General features: G+C 40.9%; 2 protein-coding genes across 2 annotated transcripts; one reads left to right on the top strand and one right to left on the bottom strand.

Annotated features, from left to right (window-relative positions):
* The first annotated feature begins 7,372 nt into the window (after positions 1 to 7,372).
* LOC148726765 (uncharacterized) lies at positions 7,373 to 8,641 on the top strand. Its single transcript, XM_088727997.1, has 2 exons — positions 7,373 to 7,748; positions 8,109 to 8,641. The coding sequence occupies exon 2, from the start codon at positions 8,230 to 8,232 to the stop codon at positions 8,617 to 8,619; it is 390 nt and encodes a 129-aa protein (XP_088584123.1). The 5' UTR covers positions 7,373 to 7,748; positions 8,109 to 8,229; the 3' UTR covers positions 8,620 to 8,641.
* A 1,569-nt stretch (positions 8,642 to 10,210) lies between these two features.
* On the bottom strand, positions 10,211 to 11,591 carry LOC148726766 (uncharacterized). The gene is made up of 2 exons (XM_088727967.1): positions 11,448 to 11,591; positions 10,211 to 11,308 (listed from the first exon to the last, which is right to left on the bottom strand). The coding sequence occupies exon 2, from the start codon at positions 10,922 to 10,924 to the stop codon at positions 10,343 to 10,345; it is 582 nt and encodes a 193-aa protein (XP_088584093.1). The 5' UTR covers positions 10,925 to 11,308; positions 11,448 to 11,591; the 3' UTR covers positions 10,211 to 10,342.
* Positions 11,592 to 12,204: the final 613 nt, after the last annotated feature.

Below are 12,204 nucleotides of genomic sequence, written 5' to 3' on the forward strand. Positions count from 1 at the left end.
TCAGAAAACTCCACAATATCAAGCGCCCTCCGCCGAAAATTAATTAGAGCAGAAATTACAAAAACTACGATCCCGCAGTCTTTGGTGATGATTTAAATAAGATCCCATGCGATATTCTCGAAATGGAGCCAACGTCTAATGATGCTTGGATTGTTTTCAAAGATCTTTTTTTGTCCGTTGCTGAAAAACACGCGCCTGTTGCCACGCGAAGAGTTCGCAGGTTTTCAGTCCCATGGCTAACACCAACTATTAAAGAATTAACGATAGAAAGGGATTACTATCACAAAAAAGCGATCAAAAACAAATCAAGAACTGCACTGGAGCAAATACAAGCACTTACGCAACACCGTTAGCAAGAAAATGAAGAAAGCGAAATCGCATTATTATTCTTCTCGCTTAACAGAAACCCAAGATCCTAAAACGATGTGGAAAACCCTGAAAGAAATTATGCCAAACAAGAAAACTCCCGATGCGTCAAAAATCAGCAGCTTGTCTGCATCAAAGTTCAATCACTTCCGTTCACTTCCATCGCCGGCAAACTGTGTGAACGTTTTCGACTAAGCACTTTGAAAAAACCACAAACACTCAGAGTAAACAAAAACTTTTTTATGGAAGAAGTGAACGTAAAAGTCTGTCTGTGACGAACTGAAGAGACTTAAATCAAAGAAAACCACTGGTCTAGATGGAACGTCTGCAAGACTTTTAAAGGATGCAGCTCCTGTGAGAGTGAAACCCATTACTTACATCATAAATTTGACTATTTCAACTGGTGAAATTCCACCAGAACTCAAAGAAGTGAAAGTTACGCCTATATTCAAGAACGGCAAAAGAAACGAAGAAAGTAACTATAGGCTAATATCCGTGTTGCCCCTGGTCTCCAAGACTATGGAACGAGCAATCCAAGTACAGCTTGTGAAATTTCTTGAAGCAAACGAAGTTCTGTCAGTGTACCAATCTGGATTCCGAAAAGGACATTCTACTGAAACTGCTGTGACTTATCTCACTGATCAGATTTTGGAACACATGGATATACAACAAATGACTGGCTCTGTCTTCATTGACCTAGCGAAGGCTTTCGACCTAGTTGACCATAACTGTTTGTTACAGAAGTTAGAGCACTATGGTGTCAGAGGGAAAAGTCTCACATGGTTCCAGAACTACCTAGGATCTCGTACACAAAGAGTACGATTTGGACAGGACTTGTCATCAAGCCTCCCCATTAAGTATGGTGTCCCACAGGGATCCCTGCTGGGACCACTACTTTTCGTTATACACATCAAGGACCTGCCAAGCTGTCTCAAAAACACGCACATCAGTATGTATGCTGATGATACAGTCATCTATTGCTCAGGTGGAACCCAAAAGAGATAAGAAGGCCCTACAAGAAGACCTAGAACGGGTTGTAACTTGGATGGAAATAAATCGACTGGTTCTGAACAAAGACAAAACAAAGGGAATGCTTTTCGGGACGAGACAAAGGCTGGAAGCCGTCGCAAACTTTAACATCATCTTAAGTGGTACCAATGTAGAGATGGTCAGTAAATTCACATACTTGGGCGTTACCCTCGATGAGGAACTGAAATGGAAATCACATGCTGAAGATGTTCACAAGAAAGTATCCAAGCGACTCGGTCTCCTCAGACGAATACGCTCCAGTCTCACTCTACAAGCAGCTCAAGCGGTATACAAATGCATTATTGAACCAATTTTCAGCTAGCAGACACAGCCTGGGGTGAACTAGCCGAGAGCAGAATCACTAGTCTGCAACGATTACAGAATCGAGCCGCGAAAATCGTCACCTGTCAGAAAAGTACAAGGACAGCCCGAAATATTGTAAATTGGCCACATTTAGAAACACTGCGAAAAATACACAAATGTATTTTAGTAAATAAATGTTTACGGAACCTCGTTCCTACATACTTAAAAAACTATTTTAAAGTTAACAGGGACGTACACAATTATAACACTAGGCAGACGAGAAATATTCACCCAAATAAAATAAATCTTGTTCTTGGAGGGCGAACTTTTAAAAATTCAGGACGTTTAGCCTTTAATTCACTGCCAAGCAAAATCAAAGAGGCAAGTTCTCTAGAAATTTTTAAAAGCCTTCTTAAAGGACATTTTATCTGATTTTATCTCTTCTTTTAATCTTAGCAAATTTTATTCAACTTTGTGATTTTATTGGAAATGTGTATATGTAAATTTTATAGAAACCAGGGCCCCTATGGATACCAGCCTCGCAGCTGACTGGGCTACCCTGGCTAAATAAAGTTGTCTTGTCTTGTCTTGTCTTGCCTGACGAAACAAAACTGACACATAATGATCAACCACTGCCAACGAAAGTATTTAAAGTACATGCACATGTACATTCGAACCTGTACAGAGTCCCCTTCGGAGAAAGAAGAAAGGTTCCGTTTGTTGTGAAGTGGTGGAGGTTATTTGGAAGCAGGGGTATAAAACAACTCCCTCTTGGTACATTTTTAGGAAAAAAGGTGAACACAAAACTCAAAGAAAACTGTTTCAAAGTACAAATATGTACAATAAGAAAATAAATTTATACAGCATCTCGTTCTACTAATGTAGACACGATATTTCCTCTTAGCGAAGTGAAGTTGACAGGGATCAACAGTTGTTTCGCAATACGCTAGTTTCGAATTGTTTGTGCGAGAAAGTCTGGTAACTAATTCTAAGCACCAAGTCGAGGCTGAGGGGAATACGCACTTATTTTGAAAGCAGATCGGAGCGACCGTAGGTAGAATGTGCAGTTTTGTGCTATTTCGGTATATAAAAGCAACTCTAAAAAAGGCTGGACTTCAACTTCCTCGAGTTCCCACGGGAAGAAAGACTGAGAAAGAGATGGGTTGCCTTAGAGTGCCAATGCTTCACTCGATGGCGGTCGGACGGTGGCCGTTTGCACCCTCTCGATATTTGTCTCATCTGTTTCTGCTTTCTACTATCATTTCTTCATTACACGTTTATCGTGTACCTAATCCTGCCGCGACTTTCTCGGTTGCTTCTAATGGTGACAGGCACAACGTCCCTGATCGAAACCACTGTTCTAGTCGTCACTACGGTACAAGCCCATCAATTCAGCCATGTTGGAAGGCGAGTTCTTCTGTCTGGAGATGTTAATCTTAACCCTGGGCCTGCTAATGGACTGAATGACGTTGTAAAACTCCGTGGACTCAAGTTTATTCACCAAAATTCAGGCATGCAAATAATAACTCTGTCTGAGACCTGGATCAAGCCTGGCAGGAGTGACAGTTGATACGAATTACCGGGTTATAGACTTTTTCAAAAGGGCAATCATGATGGAGTTGCAGTATATGTTCACGACGCCTGGATACCATAGAAGGAATGTGCCTGGAAATTGCTGTTCCTAAATCACGCAGCTTTCTTGTTGGACCCGATCGTACCTCGCCGTATTACGATAGGGACTTTATGGTTAAGCTAAATGGTATCTTTGACACTACTTCAGCGGACGGTAAAGAGATTCCCCTTTTGGCGACTTCAATTGTTGTTTTATGTCTATTCACTGAAATGACTCCGATTGTAAGCAACTGAAATCACTTTTCAGGGATCTAAATATCAAGCAGCTAATCAATCACCCCACGAGCATTACTAAAACACTCGAAGTCACTAATTGACTTAGTTGCTGTCAACCGCGCAGAATGTGTGAGTCGGGAGTATTTTCTGCGCATTTAGGTGACCATAAACTGGTTTATTGGGTAACTTCAAAAATCAAACGCATTTTAATGTTGACGCCTTTCGTAAAGACCTGAAAGGTGTTAACTGGAACTCTACTCCTGGTCCCGATGGACCTGTCATCGTTAATAAACTTTTGCCTAACTTCTAGCGGGAATTTTTCACGATTGCTGACACAGCGATTTTAGTACATTGTTGTGCTCAGGGCTCCCATTGATAACAGACAGCTTTTTCGCATCTGAAGAAGCTACCCTCAGTGGTATAAATTGATAAAGGTTCTTCTTCTTCCTGTTCTTCTTCCTCTTTAAGAGAGTGTCTCTGTAAAAGCAGTCCGGTCGATTTTGCTCGAAACACAGATTTCCCCCATTTCTTGTGTGTTGTAAGACATTCATGTGCCTATACTAAAACCACAATCCGTTTGATCGGATCTCTTTATTTTTCAAAGTTTTACGGAAATGAAATTTCACTCGAGCGAAGGCCTGACGTGACACTTTTCAAGACTTTAATTTGAGACAACTTTGGAAGATAATTTTAAAAAAAATACGGAACTCAGCAAAGTACAAATACCACAGCCATGTATATTAATTCTATCTTATCCATCGAGGCGACTCTCGTGAACATCACATTTCAATCAAGGAAACAGGAAGACTTGAATGACACCTTATCGGTTCGCTTAAGTCACACACGCGAAAACCAATAAACTTTAAGGTAAATTTTTGAAAAAGTGAGGCGTTCTTAACTGATCCAACTAACATAGGTAGGAAGAACACGCCATAGAAAAGGTAACTACAGAAAAAAACTTTGCGGCACGACCTTTGGGAAAACTTTATAACTCCACGAACTTATCTGATTTTTGGCAATCTCCGAGTTTGGCCGCCATTTTGAAGGACTTGTCAACATGAAGCGTAACAGATATAAACCAAGCAGGTAGATCTAAAACCGTCTGAAATACATACGGAAGCAATTCAAATGAACTTTTCTTTCAATTCAAGCGGTAAAATTTGCAATTGTTTGTTAAACTTACCATTCCTACCTTTCCAAGCGACCATTTCTTCCAACAATTCAAACACTACAACTAGTGTTCGAATTCCCCTCGTCGATTCCACCATAAGAAATAACCTGTGTCACCCAAGCTTCGACTCGACTGTGAATTACGAATCACATAACACAACTGCTTCATCTTCGAGGCAATATCAGCCTAGTTTTTTCGACAAGAAGGCGATCACGAAGCGATTGCCACGGTTTACCTAATAAACGAACCGCTGACCAGCCGCTAACTGAAATCAGTACGGCTCAGTGGTGACGGGGAGGGTGTGGGGTGGGTGCGGGCAGATTATCAGAAGATTTTTGGGAACATTCGAATATATTCATTAAAGCATCATAATATATATTACGATTCTCAGTCTTTGTGCAAAAGCATGCCTTTGTGTTGCAGATCTAGACAACTTTTGTTTTGCTCCGGGTATTAATTCTTTTTCTCTTTAAATACATTTCGTTTCAAAAAGGATCGGCATTAGTTTATATATTTATAAACAAATCTTTACCATGTACTGTAAATAAATGTCTTCAGATAATCGAGAGAACAATTGAATATCTTGTATCGCATCAGTGGTAAAGTTTCTTGTCTTTGCTCAACTCCGAAGAGCGTGGAGCGGCAAAGACGCGACACACGAGTCACCAATCTCGCGGCTTCTCCATGCTCACAGGATACGCGTGACCTCACTATATTTAAGAAAAATAAGAAACTGCTCGCAGTCTGTATTCTGTTTAACTATTTCATAGGAGTGACGCGAGTCTCTTCAATTGAGTGAGAAAGTCACAAACCCATTCTTTGCCTAGCGAGCGTAACCACAGACCACTCATGAATTGCTCCCTTGGCGCGGAAATCAGTGAAATCGTATCGAGTATACAAAGTTAGAGCGGGTTCTTTTAGACCTCCCGAACTCGTATCGCGCTGGCATCAATTATAAGTACAGGAAGAAGTCTTAAAGTCTGCTAGATAAATTTATTTCATACTTTCTGAGAAGTTAAAGAAATTCGGGAGCTTTCCTACAAAGAAACTAAAATGGTAGGTAACCGACTTAGTTTTTCAGATAATTTACAATAACTGAAAATTTGAGTGTCTGTTTGTGGACCTTACGTCTTGCCCAACAATATAGTTGCAAAGATGTTTATAGTTTGCCCACACGATTAAGCTCTTTTCCTGTAACCTGTCATCGTTTCAAAAACACCACGGCAACGGAAAACCTTTCCGAGGCTCCTTAAACACCGTTGTTGTCCAACCACACTTGTATTGTTTTTAACAGAGAACACTTGCGTCCCATGTATTTGCCCAGTTGTTGTTTTGATGACATTCAGGCCACACCTCATAAACTTCGTGATCCCTCGTGGACCCCAGGTCAGCCGGGTTAGCGAAGAAAGTTTGCTCCAAATCTCAACATGAAACATACATATAAAGAATTGTAGAGGGTAACTGAAATGAAAAAGAAAAGGCGTCCTGCATAGTAGTCTTTCAAATTTCTTTTTAGCCAACAGGGAGTCGTGCAGAGGCATGGGGCGAAAGCAACCAAAAATTAGGAGCAGGCCGAGGGGAGGAGCTTATTTAGCCGGCCTTTACCATGTTTTTGTATATACAAGCGTGGTACACCAAACATTCGGTTTACTTATAAAACTCTTTGTCGTTGTCGTATGAAAAAAAATGGACAATAAATTTGAAAATGAAAACGGAATAGGAATATAGGGGCAAGACCGATACAACGTAGATAAGTTTTAAAACGAAGCGTTATATTTCGGCTGGCCAAACCAGCCTTCTTCAGATGCCTGAAGAAGGCTGAAGTTCATTTGGTGCCTGAAGACGTTGTATCGGTCTTGCCTCTATATTTATATTCGTTACTTTGGGCCAATTAGATCATGGCTGATCCGACGTACAAGAATAGGATTATCGCTCACGGTTGCTTGCTGAACATTTCAAAAAGAATAGGGTTTAGTGATAAAAGGTCAGATCGATTAAAGCTATGAGCTGAGACTAACATGATTCACTTAACAAATTTATGTCGAGCTTATAAGTGGAAAACACTAAAAATTGTAAATTGCTAGTTTTATTAACACCATACGTAAATGACATTGGTTACGTTATATAAAGCAATGATTTTGTATGCATTCTTGGGAACAGCAGAAATGACTCAGAAAAAACATTCCAAGTACAGTGTTCATTCCGTGCAATTGGGGCATAAATAAAAGGTTCTCATTAAATAGACACCTTATTTTATACCACAGAAGACAAGCAAAAAGTAATATGGGTACCCCCGTTAAAAATACATCGATAACTCTATTAATTAATACCAGTCCTGATTTAAAGGAAAAAGTTATGTGAACAAAATAAAAGTAGTCTGTACCACTAAGCATGCCTTCACGGTTTAGACTGGGAGTCCCGAAGTTTTTTAAGCATGTATTCTAATATCTTATGACGATAAGCCCCCACCCACCCCACCCCACACCGTTCTGTTTTCACTCAGCGGCTGGCCAGCGGTCAGTGTATGAGGTAAACATGGCGATCCCTTACTGAACACCGTTCTTGACGATCAGAAAATCAAAATACCAGCATGATATTGCCTCGAAGAAGAAGCAGTTGTGTTATTTGACTCGTACTTCACCTAGAATCCTAAAGTGCTTACGTCACGTTTCCATAGCACCGGAATTCTGTGGTCTAAACAAACCAATATGGCGTCCCTAGCGTGACACATTGTCGTTGACCTCGAGCACTTCAAGAGCTATAATAGCGCATTTTATCCTCCAATAATAGAAATAAGATAAAGAGAATCAAGATAACCTTTGGCCTTACTATTGAAGAGTATAATAAGCGGACAAAAGCACCTGGTGAGCAATAATTCGAGTCAAAACGGCACGGAGACGAAGTTTGCGATGGGCCAGTGTTTTCATCCAGATTGCAATCACACATCTGAAAGCCACTGCTGCCGATTCTTTTCGTTTCCAGACCAGAAAAAACATAAAACACTCTATGATAAGTGGATATCATTTGTAAGGTGAGTATTTTTCGAAAAATTTATATTTCGATGCTGTACCATCGATTAGAAATAGCTGTTTTTTTTTTTTTATCTCAAACTGATTCACGATTACCTGTTTCTCTTTCTTGTCTTATTTGTTTTCTCGCGACTTTGCCTTTCCTTGTCTTCAGTCTTGATCTAAGATTATTTAGTCACTAAAAAACTATATGATAGTTGTGAGTATCAAAGCTTTTACACTAACTAGTATTAAGTAACAAGCTCAGAGAAATACTCGCTTCGCATTCACGTCTTAGACTACAAGGTTAAGCATGTGACCAACTAAACTTTGGGTTTTTTAAGCGCAAGTATAGTAACTGCTTCTGTCTTTTTCTGTTATAGGAGAGGAGATAGAAAGCCCAGCAAACATTCGCGACTTTGCAGTTGTCACTTTAAAGATGGGCGAAAAGAAAATATGCCAACCATCAGTGACAGAAACAGGCACAAGCTGTTTGATAGTTAAATGGACTTGCTGCTAGGTACAGGACCAACACCTCCCAGTACACCTACCCCCAAGAAAAAACGGAAAGTGTCTGCCGAGCCCACGAAATTACCAACTGTAGCATCTGTGCTTGAAGAGATTAAAGAGAACTCTGAACCATGTTCCACTGAATGCTCACAAGAGGAAAAGACAAGTTCCAAAGAAGCTCTGCTGTCAATAGAGCTTGACATGACTTCAACAGAACTTGCTAAACACAAGGAAATGTCAAGTTACTATAGTGCACACTACTCTGCTAAGAGCTTGAGCCCTGAGGTGATACGGATGGAGACAGGTCTACCCACTAAGGATGTTTTTGATATTGTTGTGGGATATGTTTCAAGATTCAAGGGTGAAATAAACTATTATGCTTGATGGAAGTTTGAGGCGATCACACTTAAGGACCAGATATTTATCACTCTGATGAAACTGAAACAAAATTATACCAATCTACATTCAGCCCAGTTGTTTTCATGCAGTGTTGCAACTGTTGCTAACATAGTACTAACTTTTGTCCATGTTCTGCATTCTCTCCTGTTCAAAGACATCATGACAACCGTGCCATCTAGAGAAAAGAACAAGATGTGTTTGCCATCCTCTTTCACTGAGTACAGCAGTTGCCGCATTGTGATTGATTGTACAGACATTGAAATTGCTGCACCTAAGCTCATGTCCCAGCAGAATGCTACATATTCCAGCTACAGGGGAATGAACTCTTTCAAAGTCATTATAGGGGTTGCCCCAAATGGAGTTATAACCTATGTTAGTGATCTTTTTCCTGGCTCAGTCAGTGACAAGGTCATGGTTAAAGAGTCTGGGTTTTGTAAACATTTGAGTGCTGGTGATCTTGTTCTGGCAGAGAAAGGTTTTCTCATCAGCGATGTAGTTCCAAGAGGTGTTTCAGTGAACATACCACCATTTCTCAACAATGGAAAGTTTACAGAGAGTGAGGCAAGGGCGACAAAATCAATAGCTCGATGTCGCATCCACGTAGAGCGTGCAAATGCAAGACTTAAGAGTTTTCGCATCCTTGGCTTCATCCCAGCATTTTTGAGGTGCCATGCTGACAAGCTATGCCAACTGTGCTCAGCTCTTGTTAATTTGCAGTATCCATTGATCAAGGATGGCTGCGAAGACTTTGAATTTGACTGAATAGAACTTTTTTTCAACTAAATTATAGTACAATGAGTTTTTAACATTATTTTTGTATTACTAGAAGCCCTACTGTAACAGATCAAATGGTATTGACATAGCTTTGGTCAAAAATATGATGTGGTCAGTTTTACATTTTTCTGATATTCATCTCCTTTATGTTCATTAATACAAACTACTATGTGTTCTATGAAAATAGATTATAATGAAATCCAGTGACATTCTTAAATTGTCATTTCAACTAAATCCAGGTCAGGGGCATGTGACCAGTATGGAATTCTTTCGTTCAGTAGTTCCAAGTGTGAAAGTCGTGCTGGCTTAAAGGTTTTACTTTTGTGTCTGTGAAGCTGGGAGCCTGAGTCCAGGTGTATAAAACTAAAGCCACACTTAAATTAGCTTAAGGGATGGTGAGAGGTAGTCAGAAAAAATAACCTGTGTCTGCATGGATTTTGTTTTGGCTCCCTCCCCTTCCCTTTACATTGCTATGCAAGCCTACTTAAGTGTGGCATAAGTTTTATGCACCTGGGCCCTGTTGAGTAACCAGGATAAGTGTTACCAGCTACCAGTAGCCATCGGTTGCAAAAAAAAATTGTTTAAGCTTGCTTTCAGGAAGAATGTAATTTATTATTAAGTTACTATGCTAAATGGAAAAATGTGGGTTCTTTATCTTGTGTCTCTATCTAAGTGTAGAATATGTAATGTTATATTAAGAAATTAATGTATGAAATTTAAAAAAATACTTTTTAACATTAGCTATTGCCTATTTACATTAGCTCCCACTCCCCCCCCCCCCCCCCGCCCCTACTCTGATTATTTCCAGCATCTGTGCACCACTTTTCAAAGTTCTCCCTCGGTAATCTTTGGGAATAGTTGATGAAAGTAAAAATCACTCAAGATAGTAATATTGTGCTCCCAAGATTCATCTCGTTCAATCTTGATAACTACACTATCCATTGTGGTCCATACAACAAAGTAGCAGAATTTGCACTTTGTCAGGAACATCTGGCCTTGACACTGATGCCAGTAAACATGTGGTAGACAGCGTATAATTCCCTTCCTTCTCCTCCAAGTAAAAGTCTTTGTGCCCACAAGCTTCCTTGATTGTCGCATTTCGATGTGTGTAGGGGCACTTACACTCAATCACCGAGTCGTCTCCCACAAGTCCATCAGGGGAAGCACCCAGAACTCCCGACTCGTGTAGCCAAAGGCCGGTCTGTACAGGTGTAAAGTTTTTGATGTAGGTGAAGGATTTCAGGGCCTCAGTCTCATTGTCCTGTCCCCATGCAATTGCTTTAACTCCAATCAAGTTGTATTCCCCAAGTAGTCGCTCGATAAGAGACGGTGTAACTCTTTTTGCCTGGAGGACGGAGCCAAAACTACTGGCATTCAGGCGGCCTCCACGAGCTTGGTGCCATGCAGGGCTGTTTCGCTGGCCAGCCGTGAGGGTGCTCACAACATTTATGGTTCTCTCCTCTACTTTGGCATTCTCAATCAAGTACTCTGATTGTTTTTCCTTCGTAGATGCCATAAGGAAACCTTCTGACTAAATGATATCCTCAATCGTCTTGATCGGGACAGGGGTAGCAGGTTGTGGTTCGGGACTCAAGATCCAGCAGGTCCCTGTAAATTTGCCATAGCGCTTTAGTTCGCTGTACAGCCACATCCGATCTTCTCGGCTAGGATCGCGCGCCAAAGGGCTGTAATCCTTCTTCTTCGGTGGCGCTGGAAACATCTGGCTTGCAGATTGTACGCTTTCTGCCTTTCGCTTTCGTTTCCATTGGCATTCCAGGTCCGTCCTGCTAAGGTTATGGATGCCATAAATAAATATGGCTGCCGCGTGACTGCACTTGAACTCGCCGCGAGGACACTCGCATTCTGTGTTTTTTATTTCAAGGTTTTCATCGAGATAAATCTCACAAAAAGATAATTCGAAACGGACACGTAACTTGCAATATATATTCCGCAATATAAACATTAAATTGGAGGTGAAATCGGGGTTGGGAGTTCTTCGAATTGAACATACGTGTTGTGATCCCAAATTGGCAACTTACTGTGACTTTGTAGTCCTTATTTTTCATGCTTGCTTGGACTTCACCTTTGATGACTCCCCTGGAATAAATAAAGCTTTGGACATGGTCGGATTTGAAGTGGTTTTCTCCGCGATCAAGCGATTTCCGCTCTCCAGAAAAGAGAGAAACGAGTGCGCATATCGATAAAGACGCCATGTTTGAAGTATGAGTTTAAACTGTTTAGACCAGAAAAAAATGCTGTCATGGCAACGTGACGTCACACTTTAGGACTCTATTTGAGTCCAAGCTCGGGTGACAGAGGTTATTTCTTATGGTGGACTGACGAGGGGAATTTGAACACTAGTTGTGTTTGAATTGTTGGAAGAAATGGTCGCATGGTAATGTAGGAATGGTAAGTTCATATGGATATTGCAATTATTACGGAGACTTGGCTGCATGACTACATCGATAATAACATCCTTACCATTCCAGGTTACAACATCGCGAGACGTGACCGCCACAACCGAATAGGGGGTGGCGTGTGCGCGTTCGTGTCTTCAGAGATACCTTTCAAGCGTAGATCTGACTTGGAGTCTCCAGAACATGAGTGTTTGTGGCTATGGTTACGCCCTCATCGTCTACCACGCCCACTATCTGGTATTATATGTGGGGTGGTGTATTTTCCTGTGGCCTCTGCGCAAGTGCAGCGAGATCGCACAATGTACATCATAGAAACACTAGACTCCGTAAAGACTTCTTATCCAGACTGTGGTGTAGTGTTAGGCGATTTTAACACCCA

The sequence above is a fragment of the Stylophora pistillata genome, chromosome 7 (assembly GCF_964205215.1).
Source record: "Stylophora pistillata chromosome 7, jaStyPist1.2, whole genome shotgun sequence".
Taxonomy (NCBI): domain Eukaryota; kingdom Metazoa; phylum Cnidaria; class Anthozoa; order Scleractinia; family Pocilloporidae; genus Stylophora; species Stylophora pistillata.

Coding starts and splice junctions, on each gene's coding strand:
- LOC148726766 (XM_088727967.1), bottom strand. CDS start 10,924: ATGGCATCTACGAAGGAAAAACAATCAGAGTACTTGATTGAGAATGCC.
- LOC148726765 (XM_088727997.1), top strand. CDS start 8,230: ATGGACTTGCTGCTAGGTACAGGACCAACACCTCCCAGTACACCTACC.